Source organism: Toxotes jaculatrix, chromosome 14 (assembly GCF_017976425.1).
Source record: "Toxotes jaculatrix isolate fToxJac2 chromosome 14, fToxJac2.pri, whole genome shotgun sequence".
NCBI lineage: Eukaryota > Metazoa > Chordata > Actinopteri > Toxotidae > Toxotes > Toxotes jaculatrix.
Window position 1 is genome coordinate 16,719,512 of NC_054407.1, and position 26,652 is coordinate 16,746,163.

General features: G+C 40.9%; 1 protein-coding gene across 1 annotated transcript; it reads left to right on the forward strand.

Moving 5' to 3' along the window:
* The first annotated feature begins 5,847 nt into the window (after positions 1-5,847).
* wnt9a (wingless-type MMTV integration site family, member 9A) lies at positions 5,848-26,219 on the forward strand. Its single transcript, XM_041055075.1, is given in 4 exon segments — positions 5,848-6,053; positions 18,929-19,188; positions 19,277-19,539; positions 21,954-26,219. Coding segments are annotated over 4 exon segments (1,230 nt in total). The 3' UTR covers positions 22,455-26,219.
* The last annotated feature ends 433 nt before the right edge of the window (positions 26,220-26,652 follow it).

The following is a 26,652-nucleotide window of genomic DNA, read 5'->3' on the forward strand; positions in this document are numbered from 1 at the left end:
TTGGCCTCTGTCTTGTTTCATTAACGCTAAGTAAAGCAGATCATACCATTCCATCAACACCACCTGTTGGTCGAGAGCAGGACCCAATCACTATCTACCATGTCGTCTGTCTACGTAAAGCTACCTGTACTTTCCTGGCTCTGACTCTTTACATGTCACTACTTTTACTGTTGAGACTGTGGTGTGTCATTGTAGATACTTTCTCCAGTGAAATGAAGTCAACCTGGATGAATGGCCATGTTTGTTCAAGGGCAAATAGAAAATTGCGATTCTGTAAACACCATTCAAGCAGGGTGTTTCACAGGTTGCCAGGAAACCAAAGAGGGGATCGTATCATGCAGCTTTGCAATAAAAGACCTAGTAGACTGTGGTTTGATATTAATGTCAGATATTAATGTCATCGATTAATGCATCGATGAGCAAAGCTGTTGCCTTCCACTGCAATGAAAATGCTGTAAAAATAAAACTGAAAGATACATCTGGAAACATAATTTTGCTAAATGTCCAAAAGTTTAAACCTTTTCATGACTGAGTTTCGCTCCACCAAGCATTTCACCTTGCATTAAAGGCATTTCATGTTTCCTCCCACAGTTACACAGCAGCAGCGGCTTAGATGTGCCTACTTAAATGCTCTCAAGAACGGACAAGCCGCCACATGCTCACATACAATTTGGCTCAAGTGTGTCATAACACTTCACTAGAAAATGTACGCGGACTATAGGTTACATGCCATAAATGAGGCTCTGGGATTAAGTTGCACTATGGTATTTTTTCATAGTAAGGTGCTCAAAGTAATTGTTTTGGTTTCTGCGCAAGAGGTGAATCTGGGAGATGCAATTAGACAAGAGTACTGTAACTTCGAAGCTGCGACGTTAGCTTTATTAGTGATATCCTTCATTTGGTTGCTTTTTTTGGGAAATGGTTGATTTGGTTGCCTTTTTGCCTCCTTTGCTCTCCTTCAAACTCTTTCAATCTCCATTCATTCACAGTATCTGATTTGTTTTTTCCTGAAGATGCAGACAAACCAAAAAAGGAGGTTGACACCGCTTGTACTGAGGTTTCAAAAACAACAGCTACCTCTCCAGTCCCTGAGGACGGACTTTTCCTGAATCCTGAGAACTGCTGCACATGGTGCACCCGACGCCTGAAACAGCAGAGTGGCGCAGACGCACCGTCAGCCTCCAAACCTAAGCCACAAATTATGTCTGGTACATGGAAAAGATCATGTGGCCCTGCAGCGGAGTAGGGGTGGTGAGAACGAGGAGTTTGGTGGTAACTGGGATGGGATTGGACGGATACGATTTACATTCCTCTCCAGGGATGTGATATCAAGACAAGGTCAGACCAAGGCTAATACATAAGACTCTGAGGAGAGGGAGGAGGAATTTAATCTTTTCTCTTTACTGAAAATTTTTTATGTAAAATACAATACCATATTTTGTGTGAACTCTGCATAACATTCAGAAACAATGAGATACAATCTTGCATTAAATTACTTATCTACTACTGGACCTCTAGTCCAATATGTGATGACATGCAGCAGGTGCCTTGCACACAGTGTTTGTCAATAAATATATGCTGTTCAGTGAAATGTATTGGACCCATTTTAGGAGATTGCTCCTTTTAAGGAAATACCCCAAACTCCATTAACATCCTACAGCACATTCCATCTCATTTGAATAGTCGGCCCACAGACCAACCTCAATGCCCAGAGGAACCTCATTGTAATTGCAAAGAAATGTAACACTGCAGGCTAACACTCTAATCTGAACTGAGTATTCTAGTCACACTTGGAGCTGAAACAAAGTTGACTTTTCTACACTGTTCCTTAAGGGTGACTTTCTCATGGATATCTGATATGTCTGTTTTCAGACAGATCCATAATATTCACATCTAAAATGCATTTTGTTCATTCATATATGCGTGGTAGCTTCTGAGAGAGAATTCAAGTGGCATAAAATGGTAGAGAAAGGTAAGGTAGTATCTCCAACAGCAGGGAGGGACACACTCTTGACAGCCTAAAGAGATTAGTGTCCATTACCAAACAAATTTCTGCTACCACCTACAACACTTATGACAGCCCTCACTTCAACCCTCATAGGAGCCCCGGTAAAAAAAAAAACCCACACGCTTTTGTCCTCATGGTCGTGTTCCCTCGACACCAGAATGAAACAAGCTCTGTTTTCTTGGTTGCCGGGTCTGAGAAGAGGGGGCGAGTGTGTTTTAAGAAGGGTGTGGGAATCAATTATCCCACTCAAGAGACATGCAGGACCAGTGGGTATTGCTTGGGATTAGTGTCCATTCTTGTCATGTACTGACAAACCCTCCTGCTGATCTCCTTAAAACCAGGTGTTATTAAGAAGCAAGGCCCTTACTGGGGGCCTATAAGCTTTTGAATAACTGCCCTTTAGGAATGACTGACAAGCTTATAATGCTGAAAAAAGTGCATTCTTGTGCTTTCATGCGCTCACCTGTGTTCAGTCTTAAATGATATTGAGCACTCGTTGAAAGTGAAATCATGCAAAAAGCAAATTTGTTAGACTTACAGCCTTAGCTGTGACTGCTTTGACAAATCCTCTATACATTCTCTATCTTTTTGTAAATTTGTATCTATATATCTATATCTATATCTATATATATATATATATTTGTAGAAATAAACTGAATTGCTGAGACTTAGATGAGAAGTTATATTAGCTTAGCATAAAGATTGAAAAAGTGAGAAACAATCATCCTGGTTGCCAAGATAGCAAAATCCACGTACCAGCAGCTCTAAAGCTAGAGGTGTATCTTGTTTGTTTAATCTGTACAAAAATCAAAGTGTAAAAACATCAATTTGCTATTTTACTGGACATTACGTGCCAGACAATTTCTTCAACTTCTCAAGTCTCTGCTTGTTTCCTGGCAGCTGCTCAGAGCCAAATAACCCCTTTAAAACAGCAATTTGCCATTTTACACCACAGTTCTTCTGATTAAACAAACGAGTTAATTAGTGATCTTTAGAGGTGCAGGTAGGTGGATTTTCTGACCATTTGACAGAGCTAAGCTAGTTGTTGACTTCTTTTACAGTCTTTGTGTCAAGACTAGGACGCAAAGACTAGGACCCAAATGCATGACCCCACAGATGAATTCAAAAATAATAGTGTTTATTCTAACAAAATGGCTAACTAAGGATCACCCATAAAGGGGAAAAGGCACAAAAACAAAGGTTACAAAACGTGAACACAAAATCACTCTTAACGAGGAGAAAGACTAAACAAGGAACAAAACCTAACAAGAAACAAAGTAACAAATAATACATAGCCTGACTAGGGAAACAGAATGACTTGATCACTGAGCAAAAGACAAGACATGAGACAAGAGCATGAGACAAAAACGAACAAACAAGAACACAGGGAAACGACGAGACTTAAATACACAAGGCAAGGGGCAACAGGTGAAACCAATTAGGGCGGGGCAGACAATCACAAATGGAGGGAAACAAGACAAAGACAGGAAGTAGAAAAAGACAAGATACACAAGGGCCATGGTTTCAAAATAAAACAGGAATGATACTTTGTCAGAAAGCAAATAAGTATGTTTCCCAAAACATCAAACTTTTGCTTTGGGCAAAAAACAAGCCTTCTACAGTGCTGCAAGGCAATCAGTCATGTTCACTCATACTCAGGTAGCTGTCTTGCGCTTGTGCATGGTGCAAAAGCTTAATAATCGGAGATCTGTTGAATGGAATGATCATCAGAGATCCACTATCATGTGAAACACGCAACTATAATTATCAACCTCAGCTCACTTTAATCTCCAATTTGAGGTGCCATATTGTTTACACACAGTAGGTAGAAACTTGGCTCTGCAAAGCCACTTGGCCCACCGTTGGCTGTTTGTGATCTATGGTGAATGAGCTGGATATTGTTTGAGACTGGGAATAAACAGACTTCATCCCGATTCCTGGCAGGAGCGCTCCCCAGGTGTAGCTGAGAAAACCTGGACTCTTCCCAAGTTCAGATACTTTTCTCTCTTTACCTGCCAGAAATCAAGGTGTGTGAGGACACAAAAGATGTCAGGTGGTAGCTGAGCCATTGAAAGGTGTTTACACAGGAGTTAAGTAGGGTTGTCCCTGACAGAAGACGTTCTCTGCTGGCAAACAGTCGGTGGATATTGTTTACAAATCAAGAGGTCAACTCTAGTCAACAAATGTGTTGTCCATGCAGGCAGAAGAAATCTGTAAATATTACTGTCACGTCAGTGAAAAGTTCTTGTAAATAGCTACAGTTTTACCATCTATCAAGTCTGTGCCTTAAAATAATTCATGTAAAAAAAACCCCAAAACACGTAAATTTCAAAAAGTGAGTCAGTGGATCAGTTTGCATGTTAGAGAAGGTTTTCTGTGACAAAAACTAAATGTTTTGGTAATCTCCCCATCTTATGCAATCAAATGCGTAGGAAGAATAAATATTTTTCAAGAGCAGGCTTGCCAAAGGGTTCAGATTACTTGCCAGAATGATTGATAGTTTGCCAATTGATTTATGGTGCTCAATATGATATTTTGCAAAGTGATTGAAGGTTTCGTCTTCAGGTCTTGTGAAATTGCCTGCAGTTATATTTGCGGGCTAATTTTCTTTCTTCATTGTGAACTGCAGATGAACTCACCTCAGTGCATGTGGTTTAGGAGAACTGATCAGTGTCTCGCAGAAGGCAAGACCAGACTGATATTTCGCTTCGACAGACAATCTTTAACCAATATCTTCTAAACAGGAAGCCACCTCTGCAGCATATATGATGTATTCTTGACAGATGAAACCAGTTCAGATCTTTAAGTGAAAGGATGTAACAATGTAAAAAATCCTGCATTCAAAATCTCATGGACTTGGACAAGCAAAAATATACTCTACTCGTGCAGGAAAATAGCCCCTATAAGGGCTTTATGTCATTGAACTGTTAATACTGATGCACTATGTGTAAGTAGCATTTTACTTTTGCATTTAATGTAGGTGGAGCCACTTCAGCTACTTTGTACTGTTGATGCAGTTAGTTGAATTTAATCTATAACAATTCATTATCAAATGTTTTCTATGTTAATTCATAACCAGCAATAATCAAAGTAAATGCGGTGGAATGTATGGTAGAAATATGCCCTACCACAACATGGAAATAGCCTTCTTAATAACCTACTTTAATAAAGTATAGATTCAAAACTTGAGATTCAAAGTTCATTTACACCTTGGAAACCACAAGATCCAGTTACAGCAGTGGTTCCTCTGAAACCTTTGATTGTTTCACATGATCTTCCTCAGCAGGTGGAGTTGCCCTTGTGGTGAGATTGTTTTGTCAGCTCTGTCAAAACTGAAGTGGAATACTGTAATTCTTAAGTACAGTGCTTTTTATTAGATGTACTTAGTTACTCTTCAACATTTGACTAAAGTAAAAAAGTTTAAATCCATAAAAAAGAAATGTGAGCCAAACTTTTGGCTCACATTTCTTTTTCACATTCCTGTGTCGTGCAGTATACATAGTAATATTACTGCAATATGCTGCCTATGCCTGATTAGGCCCAATGAAGGTTTGGCTTTCTGGAAATAAACTGTCACTGACTGAAGGTAAACAAACAAGTATTTTATCATACAGTAACAGGCCTGCTCAGACTGACCTCAGTCTGCACAAACACTGACGGTATGGTGCTTACAACGCCCACAGAGGAGGAACTGTCATAGCAATCATAAATTAAGACAACCGAGATGATTTATCTGTCTGAAACTTGAGAGTGAATTGTGAATCAGTTCAGCTCTCTGTATGTATTGCCCTGTTACTCCCCCCCCTCTCTCTCTACCTCTCCCTCTCTCTCTCTCGCTGATGGGAGGAGCGCAGCGCAGCTCCCCTCTGTATAAGAAGTGTTGAACATTGAGCAAGGGATTTTACACAGCTACTCAGGAGAAACGAAATGATCTGCCCTGGAGCCGCAGCAAAATGCTGGATGGACACCTACTCCTGGGATGGTTATCATTCACAGTTATAGTGTATCTTCTCAACTTGCCTGGACCAACCGCAGCATATTTCGGGTAAGGACTGAAAGTCATACAGCATGTCCATGATGCTGCTTTCATTGATTTGATTGGTTCCTCAATTACAAAGCCGGTAACAACTTTTTTTTTCCTGTTTTAACTCACTGAAAACTTTACCACTAAGATAAGTATTTTCAGAAAGAGTGAAACAAAAACCATTTTGATTTATTGTAAGATGTTCTGAATGCACTAATATCTGCGGGTCAGCGAGGTGTCACTTGGCGGCGATTGCTCAGCGCTCAGCGGCCTCACAGCTGATGGCTGCAGCAGGTTGTCTGCACTATGATCCGGCCTCTCTAAGGGTAAAGCTGCTGACAATTAAAATTTTTCGTGACAGGCAGTGTCAGCAAATATCTTAGCAGGCAGCGAAACTGTACCCTATCAACACAGCATCTATTATAGGTAGATGAACGCAACCTCGGAGTAATGTTGGCCGAGGAGAGTTCACCCCATTCTTTCCCTGACAATTGAGCCAGCGCCCACTGTAAAGGAACCCCTGGCACGTTTGAATGGCAGGCAGCGGTCGAGTGATTATTTTGCACTTGTAAAATCATATCCTTAGTCGACTCTGAAAACAGGCGCGGAGCGAAAGGTGAGTGCATATGCCTCAGACTCAACAGCTGGTAACAATAAGGCAATCTGACTGACTGAACTGGTGGCCGAAACGTCTGCTCAGCTTGCACAGAAAATTCCCCCATCCAGCATAAACATCACACAACTCCGGCAGGGGTTTTTTCTGCTGCCTGCATCAAGTTTAAGAAACACTTTGGAACACGTGTCGGGAAAAATTAATCTTAAAAATTTAGCGTTTCGTGAATCATGTCGTATACACAATAATGTTTAATTTAGAACACGCACAAGGGTGTATATTTCAAAGTAAGTCATTCCCTGGGAACGCCTTGGATTTTAGGTGTAGCCCACTATGACCTCCACTTCAGAGTGGCTACTAATGCACTTAACTCCAGTTTGTGTGCTCACATGAGTTTCACTCTCACTTTTATTTTCTGTCTTAGAGGAACATTTCCAGTGCAGGGAAGCCAAGGTCATTGAAATGAGGTCAGCATGTCAGATGGGAGAGCAGCCATGTATCACCTGGAGCTCAAGAGTTTTGATCCAAAAATAGAAATAAAAGGGACACTTATAATGTTTGGAAATTGACAAATCAATATGTTCCCTTTAAAAAAACTGACCACTCAAGGTGGCACCTCATACTCACCAGAAGCAAGTCTTTTTTCATAATATCTACAAATATCTGTGTTGATGAGAGTTGTTAGTGCTCCCTTTGGCTGCAAACAGTGCAGAGGCACAAGGAGACAAATGGCTGTAGACTGTGGAGTGATGACACTTGAGGCCTTTCCAGCAGAGTCAAATTTATGGTAGGTATGGGTGTTGTGCAGGATCCAGGGGTGTTAGGTGATCTGGGAACTGTTGTGAATCCGCAAGAGAACACCGTCCCCTCAGGGTGCGTTAAAACGTCTAGTGTGTTAGACCTGTCAACCTGTTGAAGTGGGTTTCGCTTTTTTCAGTTGGTAAGAAAAGGTAAGAAAATCTCGAGAAAAACTAGATAAGGACAAGCAAAGTATACAAGGACTTCAGTTTTGGAAGTACTTAAATACTCTCTAGATCTCAAACTGTCTGAATAAACCACATTGTTGTAATTTACACCCAGTTTTTCACATCTCTGAGTAAATGTTGTTCTCTTGGGTGTTGCACCAAAGTGTTGGCACTCATCTTTGGAAACTGGGTGATGCAAACATGCTGTGTGGCACCTGTAATTACTCTGTATGCTGGAAATATCGCAGCCCTTTTCAGTAAAACGTCATCATCTGTAATACTCATGCATACACAAACTACTTTCTCTGTCTCTGATTCTGTCTTCAGTGTCAGCGCGGCTCTAAAGTTGCTTTAGAAGGACAAATGTAACCCCCGCTCTCTGTTTCTGTCTCCCTCCCTGTTGCAGTGTCGCCCTTGGCAGGCGGTGTGTATTAAAGTTGATGTGCCAAATTGGCACTTGCATCAGCCTTAATGGTCCTAATGGTAATGCATATTTACTTATTTAGTTAGCACTTGTTTTGCGCTTGTGTAGTCCAGAGAGACGAGGTGTTACGATACTCCCGATTTATTGTTCTGTGGCCCGGTGAGAAGGGGATATGAATGACTGTCAGTGAATGATTTAGCCCTGCAGCTGAGGAACATGAAACATACTGAAAGAGTCTGCACAGGTGACACAGATACAAAATGTGACTGCCCCACGGCCAACTTCCCAGAAACTCGACACCGGTGACACTCCAGCACAGTCCAGCTCCGCTTTGACTGTGGGACATACTAACATAAACCTGTTCAAATAAATATTCCATGAGCACGAGGCATCCTAGGGCCTCCTGGGTACTGATTTACTCAAAATAGAGGGTCAATGTTGCATACCCAATTTCCAGAGTGCGGTGGAGCGTAAGTGTAACATAAACACAATCTCTCCTGCCCATAGTCTGCACAGCCGAGGGTGGGGTGGGATTCCTGGCGTAGTCAGGCACCCGCTTAAATTGTCATCCTTTGCCACAAGAATGTGAACACTCATTTTCTCTCCCTCAGCCTGTTGTGGCAGGTGCTGGTTCTGTAAAATCTAAATCCGTTATCATTAGAGTTTGAATCGGAGATGTTCGTCTATCTTTCCTTACTTGACTTCATAGGTTTCAGCACCTTGATGAGATATTGTGTAAACTGTCGGAGAAGGAAGTGATTTGTTTGCTCAGTTGACCCCGTCAGGGCTCGGAGTGCTCTCTGAGACGACTCTGTTGGTTTAAATTTGAGTTTTGGTGAGAGGCATGTCATTCTGTGGTCTTGTAAACTGTGCTGAATGAAGAGTCCTAACACTGAGTCAAGAGTTTGTTTTTATTTAGTTCATGTGCGACATATACAGGAAGGCTGCCCACAGTCATGCAACTAGGATTTACCAATCACCGAGGCACCGCAGCATCCGGAAGAAGCAAATATAGCGGTTGCTATTACTTGCTATTTAATTACTGTGAAATCCTCAAACACTCCATCATCAGTTTGTTCCTGAAGCAGAGTTGATGCCTTTTCAGATGGTACTATTGTTTTTAGTGCTCCATTAAATGAGGCGACATGTCAAAAACAACAGAATAACAAATGGGATGTGTGTAAATTTACTGATGAGGAGTGATTTTTCAGTATGCAGCTGTAAAAGGTTTTTATCACTGTGCTGAATTAGTTCCTGGTGTGTATCAAACTGCGGTGTGTTTTAAAGTTTTAAAGGAGTCTCATTCCTTGAGCACAGCACAGAAATGTTACAAGTTGTTTTTTAAGCAGCTCCATGTAAACAACATTTCTTTTGGTTCCCTCCTCTCTCTGTCTCTCTCCCCTCCCGTCTTCTGGTGTGCTTGCCTCGTGTGCGTGCCGGCATCCCTGCAGTGGTTTGTGGGGAACTGCTGGGTGATTACCACTCATTAGGAGCAGCAGCGTTAGTGTGGGCTCAGGCTGGCGTTGCCTGGCAGACAGTGGTGGCGGGCGTCTCATTACCGGGCCTTAAGGACTGATTAGCCCTGACGTGCAGCAGGGCGGGGAGCACCATTGATAGAGGGATTTCCCAACTTCATAGGATATCCTGTGGCCACAGCCACACCTCAAAGGGTATCACTTTACCGTGAGCCAAGAAGATAGGATTCTCTCAGCACTGGCGCTGTGACCGTGTAGCGTGGTGAGATCACGCAAACCTGGAGGCTTAGATAACAGACCGCATGGGCTCCGAAAAGAGAGAGCCTTGTTTTCTTTATATTTCTGTTTGATACGTCCGGATTTGGGCTAAGCCATGCTTTGCTTTGAGTGCTCTGCTTTATGACATCCCTCTGGATAAAGGCCTGCTATGCCCATGGATGCCACAGGGTGGTGCAGTGTCTTCTGAGAGTGCAGGATGGTCCTCAATCAGCACTTTGTAACCTTTTGGTGTAACAGAAGGAGAGTGGGAAATGAAATGTGAAAACACCAAATCTAAAGGCAGCCAAGTCTGTGTAAAAATAATTTAGGAAAGGAAAATAGTTCTACACATGCTTAGTTGTGGTCAACCTGCATGACATGTACAAAGTGTCTTTTTAAGTCTAGCTTACAAAGCAAAAATTCAGCTCTGTGCACAGACTAGCATGTCTTCTCAAAACTGAGTGATGCAGTGTTACTGTTTACTTTGCAAGTTGAATCATCAGAAACTGCAGAAGTTGGTACACACCTTTGTTATGAAGGTTTCAGCGGTGTCTGTAGTGGGTTGTTATGGGGCTCACATGGTGTAATAACATGGTTGTACTGAATATTTTCGAAGATTACATGGTTTGGTGAGACTTTTAAAATGTGCTCACATCCGTGGGGTTTTCAGTTCTGGTGTCATCGGTGTGCTGAAGAGACCGCAGCTAAGACATATTTGATTATAAAAGGACAGGCAGATCCAGCTCAGTCCCACCAGTCAGCTGTGAACATGATTGGTGGATAGTCAGAAGATATGGGAGGGAAACTCCCATTGAAGGAAACTCTTGTTGGCCAAACTGCGCACACATGATGATCTTTGCAGATGGAGCTGGAGACATGGGCAATTTGCAAAACAGGAAAACTAATATAGACTCAAGATACTTTTAGTGGTCAGGCATTGATGAGATGATGCTAGTTAGTGAGACCGCTATGTCCTGTGTTTTCCATTCTTGACCACAGGCAAGTTTTCTCTGCCTGGTTTGTGGGGTTAGAAGAGACACGGCACTTAACATGTGCCAAGATTAGCAGATTGACAAACCCTCACTTAAGGTTTTGGTCTTTCAGAGAATATCTGTGCATTTCTCATGTCTAACTCAAGGAGATGTTGACTCATTTGGTCTTTTATTTTAAATTAAAAAGTGTTTTTCTGCTACAGCCAACATAAAATCAAGCTTTTGAATCTCACACACCTGTTTGTAAAGAAGATTGATTTCATAAAGGATGAAAGAATGTTGACCAAACCCTTTCAGAACTGCTGGGTTAGACTTTTAATGCACTTTATCTGGATGATCATCTTGCATAAACAAAATCCTATAGGAGCCTGACCTGACGTGCACTCAGATTCCCCACTCAAATATGTGTGTTTGCCAAATGGGTGTTATTATATAGAGTAAGGTTTGCTTCAAATATTCATATTTATTCATGAAGCCTGAGCGTTAGTTTGAGAATGGACACAGTCAGACATACACTGACACAAATGTGCCAAGACATGGTAGACGTTTTCCTCGGCGATTAACCCTGAAGTTTCGTGTCAAAAACGGCCCATTTGCATGACTTTCAACTGGTTACTGCGGCTTTAATCGTAAGTTGTCGAGAGTCAGACTTTTTGACTCCAGGCGATAAATGAGTAGTCTGTACGTGCACAGAAACTCGTGCTACTGGGGAATATTAACACGTTCCAATTTTTAACTTGGACGTTACAGCTTTAATATTTTACAACAGATGAAAAACAATAACATGTTGCATTTTTGGTTTTTGCATTTGTGTCCTGTTGGCCTTTCAGAAAAAAAAAAAAAAAGAAATCTGTCAGTAGTAAGAATAAATAACCGTTAATGAACTCAGCCACTTGCAGTTGCTGAGGCATGAGTGATTCAAAACAGCTACTGTTTTGTTTTGGATTTTGTGGTTTGACTTTGCATGCTCCGTTTATTCACAGAAGTGCTTTTGCCCAGTGAAATAGAAACGAGCAAACCTGACATTTCCAGTCTCTAAGGCTTTTTAGAATTGCACAAAGTTTATAGTGAAGCTGTTGTGCTCTCCCACCAAATAACCATAGTCTGAGTCTTGTGTCAGCATGTGCGAATCGGTGAGAGCCGAGTACAGTATGTGTGCCTGAACGTGTTTGGTGCGTCGGTGCGCTGGTACAGGGCTGCTCTGTGCCATGGTGTAGGCTAGAACAGGGGAGTCATGCGGACACTGCTGCGCGCCCAATCTGTGCCAGTCACACAGTGACTATAACTGAGCTGCTGACCTTAGAAACCTTGAGTTCTCACATAGCAGTTAAACCTCTTACCATGGCCCACACTCCCTTTCCCAAACCCAGGTCCTGTAGTCCCCACTGCTCAGCTACCAGCACTTGCATTCGTCGCTATGGATTAAAAAATTAGACTGAACAGTAACTTTCCCCCCCTTTTTTTTATGAAGTGAAAAAGATTTTTTTATATAAGGAAACTTTCTGTGTGGAAAAACTGTGCGATAACTGATTTAAAAGAAAATATGCCTAATGCATCATGTCATTCACATTTAAAAATATCAAGAGAATACATGTCCAGGAACTTGACCCGATCAGTCAATTAATGGGAGTAGTCTGACACGGCCTGTGGGGGTTGTAAATGACCAGAAGGGACAGCAGATGACATAACTCTGGGTCATATCCTGTTAAGTCATACAAGATAGCGGACTTCCCCCCCTCACATTGTGGATAGCAGTGCTTCTAAACGTTGCCTGATTTTCCCGCTAAGCAGAAAGTGGCTCATTACTCAACAAATAATGACTTACTAAGTCCCAGGCCTGTACCACTTTGTTTTCAAAGTCGTTTTGTCATGTTACTGTACTGTGTCAGTCACAGCTTGTTAGGAGTAGTCACAACACCCAGTGCTTTCAACCAGTGACTAATCTTATCTTAGCCTCATACACATCGTTTACTCTTTCCCCTATTTTCTGATTTTAATGAGTTGGAGAATGAACGGTGTCACTATGGGGAAAATGTCTGAGTTCAGAGCAGGATTTCTTCCCTTATAAACTTATTGGAGGTGGACGATAGCCTGGAGCCTCCCTGTACCAGAGAGCCATTCAACACTGATTCATGGTTTCTTCAATTATTCAAGCCTAAGCTGTGGAGCACATTGTCAGCCGTAGTTAGAGTGGGCCAGAGGGAAAACACCACACACGCACGCACGCACGCACGCACGCACGCACGCACACACACACACACACACACACACACACACACACACACACATTCCTACTACCTCTGGCATGGCCTGGGCTGTGATACACCAGATGGGACTTGGGCAGGGTGGTCTGAAGTTCATCCAACATTTCTGAGAAAAACACACACTTTTTTCCCCCCAAAAGGAGCATTTTAAATGCTGTGAAGGCAGGAGGAAAAAGTGAAAGAGAGAAAAGGAGATCAGCAGTGGCGAGTTTAATTTCTTACAAAAACTTTAATTTAATGAATAATGCTAGCATTTTTTCCTACTATAACCAGATTAATCTCAGGTGAACACGGTACTTTGTCTTCATGACAGTCGAGCTGTTCCAGGACACATGGTCTTGTCTGTCATTGTCTTGTGTAGCTTACATTTGTAGACAGCGGTGGTTTTGTCTAGAGGAGGCTTTGTTTTGAGCCAACAGCTGGGCGGAATGATTGGCATTCGTTTAGAGTAATTCACTGGTGGGAATAGGGGGAGTTCGGAGAAGAGGAAAAAAAAGAGTGTTGGGGGGGCGGGTGTTGGTTGTGATCTAGGAGACACCAGACCACACAACCTGCAAGTTCAGGCTGATGGAGGAACTGTGGCTTTTGTTGCTTTTTCTGCCTGGGCGCGTTCAGCCACGACTGACTCTTGTAGGTGTTGACTTAAGGTTGTAAGTGCCCATATGCACGTGCATGTGCATACATGCACGTACATGTGTATAGGGTATCTGCATACTCAAGCGTAGCCGACACCTGTTAGTCTGATGGAGACGACAGACTCCATCAGACAAACAGACACTGGCTGAAAAACACCTTTGCTGTTTTTAATTCCTATCTCCATATTTGCAAACTAACTCAGTGACAGAAATATGTTGACTTTGGTAACGGAATTGGAACATGTAAAAGAGCTTTTCCTTTGGAAACTCTGAATTATTGGTCTTGACATCATTGTGGGTATTGGTAGCATTGTTTCTAAAATGTATATGTGACCTGCAGAAGACAAAAATATCTGTTAAATGAAAAAACATCTAAATAGAGAAGCAGTTAGAGCCCAGCTGATTGAGTTTTAAATATATATAGATACAGTGGCCAATAATCATTTTTTAAAGCATAAAATGAACAAACATTTTTCATAAGATTCCCTAAATTCATTTATTTGAGGAATAATGACCAAGATATGTACAGACAGGGACATTTTACAATTGAAAAATAAAGCTGTCAGTAATCTCTGTACTCTATGTAATCTAAGGGTTAGGTTTAAGGGTACATTTTTTTTTTGATCCAGTCATTGTTTCAGCACATCTAATGTCTGTAAGGTTTACTGCTTGGTGAACTTAATCCTCGTGAGATTAATCTATACCACATGGAGTAAGCTGCCTTTGTTTATATATAGCTGTGTGAGTATATGAATAACACCGGCAGTTAGCTATGTGTGTTTGTAACTTATACAGTAAGCAAGCATTTTATTTAGGCCAAGAAAGTTAAAGTGAGAGCGATCATATGTTTCCCAATTTCCAAGAGTTTAGGCATTATTACATTTCTTTAACTATTTACATACCAAACCAGTGAAGAACGAGCAGAATTACCAGCTGAGGGTCACTTCCAGGACTGTAACATAAAGCCAGGAAAGGGGTGATGATGGCTGAAGTTTAGTGCTAGTCAATGATTTCCTTGAGAGATCGACTCTGAGGCTCAGCCATGTGAAATGAGGCGTTTTCACTGAACCCACTGCATTGGAAAATGTATATAAAGTAAATGTCACGGGCAATGGGAGGTGCTGACAGGTAGAGAGAAAGGACTAAACAAACGCCAGTGTTACTAAGTGAAAGACAGTGGATCAGGCGCAGCATGAGAGTGGGTCAGAGATCTGCGAGGAGTGTGTAGAGGCAAGTGTGTGAATGGAAAGCAAAGCTGAGCAAACATCAGCAAGAATCCCACCTCACATAGGACAATATTGAGTTTTATATGTTGGTGTTATATTCCACGTGTAATTGGTGTTACTGTGCCAACACCTCAAACAAAAACACCTACAGAAAATGGTCCATGATGTGAAAACAGTTACATGTATGCAACTACAGAACATACTTACACGCAGCTATATTCTGTGTTTGGCACAACTTCCTAATAAGGCGTCCTTTATAAAGGCACATTTGGTGTTATACTTTTAAAAATTTTACCAATGTCTGCAGTCCTAAAATGTTGGTAATCACTTAATTAATGCTTGATAAGTTGTGAATTCATGGATTTTGGTCCAGATCTAATGCAGCCGTTTTGTTGAAGGAAAGTGATACAGTTCAGGGATTTTTTTTGCAATTTACCAATCCAAGTTGTTCTTGTTAAGAAGTTATATCTAATATGTTAATAAATACCCTGTATTTAAAAAAATCATTTAACTTCACTCAGTTATCAAAGATGCTGTGGATGTTTTTCCATTTTCCCACATAAAGTGGTTATCGTTATGGGAAAACAAAATAATGACTTCCATTTGACCAAAGATTTGTATGTTCGGATTTGTAATGATTTTTGTGATTCAACCACTGTGCTGTTTTCCAGATTTTTTTTTTCCTCAAGTGAGTTGAATGAGTTCACTCTTCGGCGAACAGCAGAGTGAAATTTTTTGTTTTTTTGCGGATCACCATTTTGGAATGTGTGACCCTTTGGTGCGACAACAGAGGTCACGGTACTGCATCCAGTGAAAATATTATCTTTAATTTGCTGCAAAGTTGAATTAAAGAGGAATGATTGACGTTCTTGTAAATCTCGAAAAAGTGTCACCCACTAATAGGATAGCCGATCTACGAAGACAGAAGAAGTGGAATCAGTGTACATCTGTGATAACAATTGGTCTGCCACAGAGTGGAAACATGCACAAGAGCGAAGTGGAGTCTTCTCGGGAGCCGTGAGAAGAGATTTCTTTGTTCTCAAATCTCTTCCCTCCGCACTTTGCCCTGCGGCTGTCTTTGTAACTAGCTAGAAATATGCCTTTGTGTAAAAAAGCCGCAGAGACAGTAGCGCTGAGATCAGTGTCATGTCATCTTTGGCCTCCCTCCAGCTCTGCTCAGACCATATTTTTGTCTCAGACAGGCAGACGTCACACAGACAGTTGAGGCCTGTCACTCTAATGGTCTCTTGTTTTGGCAGGCATGTGGGCTTTTAGAAGATTTGACGCTGATATGTATTACTATGCATGTCTTACTGAGGAATGTGCTCGTCATGTTGGTGGTATTGAATAAATAAATCTATACAGTACAAATTCAGTTGATATTTGTTAATTTGGAGATGTGTGCATGTAATAAACTACTTCCTGGTGTAGTGTGGCTTTGGAAAATATCTCAAGTTTTTCTTCCAGACTGTTGTTTCCAATAGACTTAGGCAGGTACTCCACGTGGCGCCATCATTCAATCCCTGACTGCTTGCTTGCCATAGAAATGTTGTGGAACGATTGTCAGTCATATGTAACATGCTGGGTCAGCTGGAGCTGTTTGCTTTGGCACTTTGAATATGTTTCCTTGGCATTGTTAGCACAGTGTATTTTAACAAAGCATGAAACAATTAGGAGGAAAATGTCAGTTATTCAGAGAGAGACACAGTTCTCGTGCATTGTGCATGCCTTGCTCTGTGCGCCTCAAACCATACGTTTTTTTTTTTTTGTTTTTTTTTAACTTTCTAAGTGTGTTGGGAGAGCAATCTCTGTCAAGACGCAGCTTGCCAGGTTTCCATTTCAAAATTCGTAGCTGTCAGACAAGTTAAGGAAAGGCAAACACGCTTTGTAAAAAGGAAACCATTTGACCCAATCTGAAAGCAAATCCTGATGCCTCCTCTTTGATTTGACTGCTCAGATTCTGAATGCACTGCAAGGACAATATCGTATAGCATATGCAAACTATTAAGTCGATTGGTATGAAACTGAGGACTCAAGGGGAAACATTTCAGTCAGTTATTGGACTTAATAAAACAAATCTCTTGTTGGAGAACTCCTGTGACCTTCTGCTGGAGGCTGAAGTGAATATGAGTGGTGACAGAATCCTCTGTGAAAAACAGTAATGAAGGAAAAATGCAAGAAATGTCGATCACTGATCAACACTTCTGGTACATTAACTAAACTGGTGTGGACATCCAGCAGGTGCTCTGCACCTTTATAAAAATATTATAGAATAATTTCTTTTACACTACTTGGCTATATTAAACGCCATGGCAGGTTTCCCATTTGCTGTGGTTATTTTTCACAGTTTTCTTGCTGGACTTTTTAAAATTTAGTTGGCTGTGCATCCACTTTTCACACTCATGAAGGGATGAACAACAAATCCAGATTGTTTATTTAATGATGTTGTAATACTTTAATACACACTTCTTTTTTTCTGAGTGTATGCAAATGGTAAAAGAAACTAATGTAAGACATATGCAAAGCTTTAAATCTTTTAATTAATAATAAATTTAAACTTTCATTTGACATCTCAATCAATGAATATCACCATCATTTTGAAGTTACAAAAACTTCAGCGATTGATACTGTGGATACCACTAATTAAATATACTGATTCTGATTTCAAGTACATCACTTGGCCCTCCTTTTATACTAAAAAGGATTTACTCAGAAGTATCCTGTTTCTCAGACTTTCTATCATTTGCTTCCATTAACTGTCATGTGCTGTATGTATCTACAAGACATTCACCGCAAAGCTGGGAGCTTTAATCCTTGTCTTAACTCACGTTTCACAGGGACAAAAATGAACACTACAACATACAACAGATGCAGAAGGTCAAAGTGCAGCGTTTTGTCAATATAGCATTAAGCGAGGTGTCAGTCCATGCACAAGTGTCCTTTAAATGTCCAGACTCCGTTTGCAAAAGACACGTTGGCCTGAGGACTTTTGTGAGTTCTGTAAATCCATTTATTCTTCAGTTTCACTTTAAGGGTGTAAAGGAGGCCAGAAATTACACATAATGAACAACTACAGTGCCAATCCTGTCAGTTGGTGTGACCAAAATGGTCACAGGCTGACAGTCATGTCCCCTGTGTGTGTTTATGAAAGTAATGCTCTGCTTTCCCCATCACAACCTCAGAACGCTGGTCGTCTGTTTTGCCAGCTATGTGGCAGTCTCCGCTTTGTGTGTTTTATATACGCTTCCCTTAAATAAACTGACGAAAGGCGTGCAAGTCTACCACATGTTCTCCATACCATGTTTAGAAGTGAGACTTCTGCTTGTTATATTTCAGATGGATTGCAGCTTTAAGATCCTGAATACTGGACTTTTGTTATGGGGATTCTATAATGAGACTGTAAATCCTGCTCTGTGATCATATTTAAATCTATACATGTGAGTGACATTCACCCCTCAGGATATGTTATAAATATTAAACCAAGTATCCGCTGGCTACTGTTTCACATGGATGTGGTATGACTGTCACGTTCACTGCATGTCATTGTTTGAAACATGTCCACATGCCACCTGAATGCTTTATTAGTCATAATATACAAATTATAATCTCAGTCTAAAATTCACAGTACTGTGGGCAGTGAGCTGTTGGTTCTGTGACTCGATTAGTATGACAGAGATCTAAACACAAAATGCTGTCAGGAGCTTTCTGAAAAGAAAGAACTCTTCCACCTCTGCAGAGAATTTGCTCTATACACAGACACGCCTGCGCTGGAGGTTGATCTCAATCTCCAGCAAATGTTGAATTCCCCTGAACATTAACCACTGAACAGCTGAATTCATTTGAACATTAACCAAACTTTTGAGCGTTATATGCCCCAGCTGTCCTTCCTGTGCTGTTTATGTAGTATATCTTTGCAACTCTTATTGTTTATCCAGGAAGGTCAGCATCCTGCACTTTATTGGATACTTTATCAAGATGTATCCACTCCCTCTCTCCGTGCACTGTTTAAACTGACCCGACTGTGTCTGTGATCCTTCCCTCCAGGTTGACAGGTAATGAACCGTTGTCTATCCTGCCACTGAACTCTCTACCAGAGGAGAACATGGGCAGGGCCCACTACAAGCTGTGCGACCGGCTCAAACTGGAAAAGAAGCAGCGCAGGATGTGCAGACGAGACCCGGGCGTGGCGGAGACCCTGAGAGAGGCCATTACCATGAGCGCCCTAGAATGCCAGTATCAATTCCGCTTTGAGAGGTGGAACTGCACCTTAGAGGGGCGCCACCGAGCCAACATACTAAAGAGAGGTATCAGCAGATTGCAACTCCAGAGGTAAAGCTCATACTTCTCAGTTTCCCTACATCTCATTTGTCACTCTCTCCTATCCTTCTGCAGGATTTAAAGAAACGGCCTTCCTATACGCCATCTCCTCAGCGGGCTTGACCCATGCTATGGCCAAAGCTTGCAGCGCGGGACGCATGGAGCGCTGCACGTGTGACGAGGCCCCCGACCTGGAGAACCGCAAGGCGTGGCAGTGGGGAGGCTGCGGAGACAACCTCAAATATGCCAACAAGTTTGTCAAGGACTTCCTGGGCAAACGCTCCAACAAGGACCTGCGTGCACGCGTGGACATGCATAACACAAATGTGGGCATGAAGGTAAGACTGTACAAACAGACCACGATGATGGTTTAAAAAAGAGCAGCCCAGAACCAAATTGCAGACAGACAAAGTTAGTGACTAGCTGGTGACTACAGCAGAGCATTTAGTCACTGAAGAGACAGATACTTCTACTCAGGAATTGAGATGAGCTAAAATGAGAGTGAGTATTGGACTTAGATTCACGAGGCGGCCAGAAACACAACTCCAAACTTGACCCATACCAGGGACAGAAAGTCTCAATATCTTGGCCTCTGCTGCAAGGATTTTGAATTAGTCAAAAACATTAAACTATGACTCAGTTTAAGTGCAGCAGACAGTTATTCATGTATACCTCAGACATGTGAGAAAAAATTTTAGGGAGTTACATTTGACGGCAAGAAACAAAAAGATTACTCAGTAATATTAAAGCAGTATATTTACGCCAAGTGTCATCGTAATTTGCCTCCTATTGAAGTAATAATTTCCACCAGTGGAAACAGCAATGCACACATGAATCTAACCAGCCCACTCTCATAAAGAAACCAGTCTGAACAAGGCCAGAGTTCATTTGGTGTCACAGACAGTATTTAAACAGAAATGTTGGCTAATTACTCACATGAATCAGTTAAATGGTGGGAAAGCTGTGATAATACAATACTGTCTGAGTTCTGTGCAATTATGTAGACAAACAGCAACATGAAGTGCCAATTCAATTGTGAGCCTTATCCCGGATACACTGCACTACCATATCTCTGATTTTGCTTTTGTAACGTTGGAGTTTAAACATTACAGTGCTGGTAAAGGACTGCTGTCCAAGACAAAACACACCGTCCAAATATATAGTTAAAATGACCACAGAGGAATTTAATATGACCACAGCAGAATGACGTTGATATAGTTATACATGGGGCATCTCAGGAGAGTTAAATTACTGAAGAAATACTGTTCATTTTTGAATCATCTCCATTAGAGCTGGGAAAAAAGAAAACTAAACTGACCGAAGTAATTGCTACTGTAAATTTGGCAAAATCTGAAAGTTCTCATTAGTCAATATTTGGTTTTCTCTTTCAGATTAGATAGTCAACAACTCTCACTTGTGCTCTGGCACAATTCAGCAATTGTTTGTGGAGAGCAAATATGGGTTTTTCATCTTGGAAGTAAAATAAAAAAGAGGGAATGGTCTTAATCTGTCAAGCCAAAGCAAACTAAAAGTCTGGAAGCTGATCCTTTTACTCGGCTTTTCTCATATTGTAGCCATTTTCATTTTGGTTTTCAAAGTGAATTATAGCAGAGGCACACTTCCCAAATGTTAGCAGACGCAAAACTCTCCCAAAAGACCAATGCAAGCTCTTCCTTTTCAGCTTGGCCCTCCAAAATCCAATCTCTCAAGAGATTTTATTTGTGATAAAAGATTTACAACATTGTTTTTGCTCTTTTTTGTGATTTGCACATGTAGTGAGGTGTACTGCATTCATTCAGGATGAATTCCCACATGGAGGACGAAACTGGAATGTGCTAGCCTCCGCATCCCCCCGACATTTAAAAGCTGACCTATCAAATTTTCTTGACCTGCTGGTGTGATGAATATGTACTTCCTGTTCCCCGATCTCTTTCACAGTCTGAGAAAAGAACTCTTGATGCTATCCAAACCCCATCTAAGACAATGTGTTATTGTCATTGATTTTCGCACACACACTGTTTTTTGACATTGTGGTTGATGCTTAAGTGAACTTTGGCTGACTGCTAAGAGGTCAAGTAGCGTTAAAATAACGCATAGTGGTCCTTTTAGCTGACAATCTCTGTGTTTCACTTGCAATTATGTATGATTTTGCAGAAGAGAAGACTTTCTTTATTTTTCTTTTCTCTGTCCAACTGTTTGCATGGCTTACTCTCTGCGTTATTACCTAATTACCATACTAGAAGATTGGGTTGATCCCCTCTGAGTTTAGAAAACACATTAACGGTCAAAGGACAAGAATAGTGCCTACCACACTATCTGTGGGTGCTCCCAAGCAATAACCTCCACTCACTTATCATAATAACGGTTATTGAGTTTAACCAAAATGTCATCCGTGGTTATCATAACAGAATCAATCCTCCCACCAACTATTATTCACTTACTATTTTATATAAAACCTTAGACAAAGGATTGCATTGTTCTCTTTTAGTTCACAAGCAATAAGTAAAGCCTCTGATTTCCTCCCTTTTATTATGAAATCAAAAAGAGCAGTGAATGGAATCATTTTCCATTAAATATATGTTCCTCCTAAACCACTGCGCTCCACCCTCATCATCTAATTGTGAGCATATTTGGGTACTTCGGCTCTTTGAACAGCTGTTTACTAAACAAAGGCTTGTTAAATTATACAGCTTTTATTCTCTTGCTTGAATGTTTCATGGCAGTTAACAGTATTGCTCTGCCTCTGAACCAGGTAATCAAGGCTGGAGTGGAGACAACTTGCAAATGCCATGGCGTCTCCGGCTCCTGCACTGTCCAGACCTGCTGGAGACAGCTCCTGCCCTTCCACGAGATCGGCAAGCAGCTGAAGCAGCGCTACGAGACCTCCGTCAAAGTTGGCAGCTCCACTAACGAGGCGACAGGGGAGGGAGAGATCTCCACAGGCCGGAGCCAGCAGCAGCAACAGCAGCAGCTGCAGCCCCTTCCTGGCCTAAATGATCAGATCCCTCGCACTATGGACCTGCTCCACATCGAGGACTCGCCCAGTTTCTGTAGACCCAGCAAGTACTCGTCGGGCACAGCAGCCCGCAAGTGCTACAAGGATAAGAACTGCGAAGCTATCTGCTGCGGGCGAGGCCACAACACTCAAAGTAGGGAGGTGACGAGGCCCTGCCAGTGCCAGGTGCGCTGGTGTTGCTACGTTGAATGCAAGCAGTGCACACAGAGAGAAGAGGTCTATACCTGCAAGGGGTAAACCAGTCCCCTGTCAGTCCCAGTGGAGCAAGCAAAAGATGGTCATGTTGAAGACGAGTGGTTGTTTTGTTCTCAAACAAGGTTTTGCTTCCACTGTCAGAACGGTGTCTGAACAAACAAAGAGGAGTGAGCCGATGGAGAAGCAATAAGCACTTTGAGGGATTTCTGTGGGTTGGGGTTCAGATTTCCTGTGACCCCTGTGTCTGGGGTCTGCAGATTTAACAACCTTCTCAGACAACTGGGTCAACATCTCAAGCTTTTTGTCATGGCGTTGCCTTGAAGAGAGTAACTTTTATTTTCGTATTTACAAAATCCATTTCAACTTCACACAAGAAAAACAAAGAAAACAAAGATTAGCATCCAGTTGTTGAGGATCCAGTTCAAGGACAGTAACACCAACAGACTGGTTTCAGTGGCCTTGCCCCAAGAAGAATGGTGTGTGTGTATGTATGTGTGTGTTTGTCAATGTTTACGTGTGTGTTTGTACGTGAGCATGTGATAGATAACGAAGGGGGAGGGGGGTTCGAATGACGACTTTTATGGCAATGAAAACCATATTCAGAGACTGCGAACAAAAGACAGGGTGTAAGATATACTCTACACGCACATATTTACACTCACACACATTGTGTGTTTGCATATGTATGTACATAAATTCAGTTATATTGTAATGATATTATACAAGCCACTTATCTAACTATGTTAAAACAAACCACTAACCACACAAATGTATGTTGTTTGTGTGCTCTCGCTCGTTTTTCTTCTTGATTCATTTTGACAAGGCCCTTTGGAAAGCAGCACACTTGTGTCCGTCGTCTTGCTGTGGATAATTTATAGATCCTTTGGGACTACTCCTTCACAGGGAGAAAAAAATCTCATTTTTTTTCTTTTTGTAATATAATATGAAGCTGTTAGTAAATGCATTAACAGACAATAACTAAACCAGTCAGTTTAGGCTATTCTCGGCCTTGAGCGAACCAGTGTTCAGGGAATAACTTAAACCACTATAACTATTTGGATGAAATAGAGAGAAATAGTGCAAATACAAATAACTTACAAGTTGGAGATGACAATGGCCTTGTTATTATAGCCAATACTGCTGCAACAAATGATCATTTGACCAGCAAACGGTCCATGTGCGACTTAGATCAAAAATTGTGGCGCTCTGCAGAGCTTAAATCTACTTATTAGGACTTTTTTTGTTTTACTTTGAATACTTTGAAGTTGTAAAGAAAACTGTGGAGAACTGGAGGAATGTAACTCCCTACCATTTTACATCCTTCTTTCCTCTTCAGCTGTCACGATTTGATTGAGCCATATTCAGCCTGTAGACATGCAGTATCTGCAGTGGAAGCTGCATCGGTCAGTCCAAACAGTGCGGGGCAACTGAGACGGAAACTTGCAGAATTGCTCAAGTGAAAATGAAAGTGTGAGCCTCATAGCTAATATAACTATATTTTCTAAGACTAATATTTGCGTAATGTTTGACAAATTGAGTCCAAATGCAAACATTGGGGTTTTGCAGATATGTCTTCATTCAGAAGTCAGCATTGGTGTTGAGTTAATTTGCTTTTTCATATTGTTGCTTGGCACACAGTGACACAGTTAACACAATGCAGTATACTGAACCCTGCCATGCAACTACAGTGATCGTTTAAAGCATTAGTTTGACATTTTGGCAAATATATACATTTTCTTTCATGTCAAGAGTTAGATGATTGATTACACTTTCATGTCGGTCTGGTAAATATAAGGCTACAGCCAGCAGCTAGTTAGCTTAGCATAAAGGAAAGAGGGAAACAGCTAGTCTGAGGCAACTCTCCCGTAAAACCACAGCTTGGCTGCTTACCCCCCATTTCCAGCCTTTATGCTAGGGTAAGCTGTTAACGGGAAACATGTGAGATTGAATCGCTTTTCTCATCTAATTCTTGGGAAGAAAGCAAATAAATAATATTTCAAAATGTTCAAAATGTCAGATTATTGCTATAGGACATAACCAGGAATTCAAAGGTGTAATTTTATAAGTAATGCCTCTGTCCACACAAATGCAGACAACAATATGTCATTGTATTCTCAGCACTTAGCTTCTGGGAACATTATATTATATATTATAAAATATAAGACCTTATATGCCTTCTTTTTGATGGGTGTGAATTAACTACTGAGTGAGGGACCCAGCTTTGTATTATAGCGCCATTCACGCACTGAAGCCCAAAAGCCCTTTAAAGTATTTAAAGTTCTGTATTTATAGATACAGTGCAGTGCAGAATCTTTTTTTTTCTCAGAAATTGTAAATAGCTAAGGTTTCTTCTCCTGTGGTATAGAGACAAAAGTGAGGCACATGTTCAACTCTCACAAGCAACTGAAACAGAAATTGGTAGCAACAAGAAACAATGGGGCAAGGCATATGTGGAAACAGCTCACAACTGCAGTAACAAGAAGGTTACAGATTGTACAGCGATATAGCCAAACATCCTTGAAAGTGGCTAAACAGATGGTTTAGTGTTTAAAGATGATTATCACGATATTTGAAATCAAACCATCACCCCCTACAGCAAAATCATGCTTTAGGAAACGAGTCTTGCTTGGCTTATTTGTCCTGAGGAGATGAATTCCAAGCATTTTGATATGAGGAGGCATGCCAAATAAAGTCTGGTCAAAACATATACATAGAACTTTGCACGCTACATGGAAACCATAATAGCTATGCTGAGACTCGAAGCATAAATGCCTGCTTCCCACAGCTTCTGGTGTGTGCTCTCCACACACACACACACACATACTCCTAGGCCCAAACACACTCTACTATTGAACGGATTCAAAACAGGCATGACAGGAATACCAAATGCACACTGAGTGCATTTTTGTTTGTTTATAGATTGTACATAGGCCTAAAATTTCTCCCAAGGAGCATGATGCAGCAGCCAGTTGGTTTTTAGATGTCAAAGTCGTCCATATTCTCAAATTCAAAACTGCACTGTTTAGTCGTCAGTGGATCATGTACAAAATTCTGTTTTGTAGAAAAAAAAATAAAAGATAAATTATTTTTAAATATATTATGAGCATGTGTTTAGTGTAAATAACGTCAAAGTCTAAATTGATTTTATATCCTGTTTTTTTTGTTTTTTTTTTTACTCTGTTTTTCTTTTGGGTGTTTGTTCCTTTTGGGGTGGAGGCTTCAAGAAGCAATGTATACATTAAACGTATTTTATTTCATATCTCAACGTTTGCTGTTATCTAAGCACTAACAAATCCTAACAAATTTAGAATCAACTCACCTGTAGCTGTCTGTCATTCATTCATGCAATAATGAAACATTTCTGAAAGTATTCAGACAAAATCACAGTCATCAACAATATTTTTATAGGATCTGATCTTTTTGTATAATCGACTATTGTGTGAAAAGACTCTGGCTTTGTAATGTTGGCCATGTGATATAGTATAAACTGATGATGGTGATGATTTCATCAGTGTGGACTGGTTTATGCTCATCTTTGGATCATTTTACATGTACATGTACTTTTTGTTAGGATTTGTGCTGTGCTTGTAAAACAAAGTTAAAACACACCAACACATATATTACCCTTTGTGACGATACTACACCAGCAAAGCTTTGTCCATGTTCACTTATTCATGTCTTATGGGAACCCTAAATTATTTTCCTCTACCTCATGTGTATAGCTTGTAGGTATAAACAGATCACAAATGACTGGTAAGAATGTATTTAAGTTATTTAACATCTTTGTATAACAAAGGCGAAAAAAATCTGAAATAATAAATGAATTTTTAAATTATTTCATGAGTGCTTTCATTCTTTGTCTTTTGCAAAAGTGATAATTTACAATACAACAATAATTTACAAGGAACCTTGATAACAGGCTACAGGGTGCCCAGTGGACAGAAAAGAAATGGACTAAAAGGAACACATTTGCATGAATGAAATAATAATAAATATCATTTTCCTTTCAAAACCTCTATGACTGTGTATTTTCACATTTTAGACCAAAAAACCTCAAACTTCATTGAGAGACAAAAAAACGGCTCCAAAACACACTGAAGGGTTTTCCCCCTTTGCAACAGCAGCAAATGGGATGGGAAGGCAGTGGGAACTGACCAGAAGGTCCTCACTTCATATTCCTGGACTGCTGGGAAAATGTCTGAGGCCCACCTTTTGATAGAAGAACAGTGACTGACGCAAA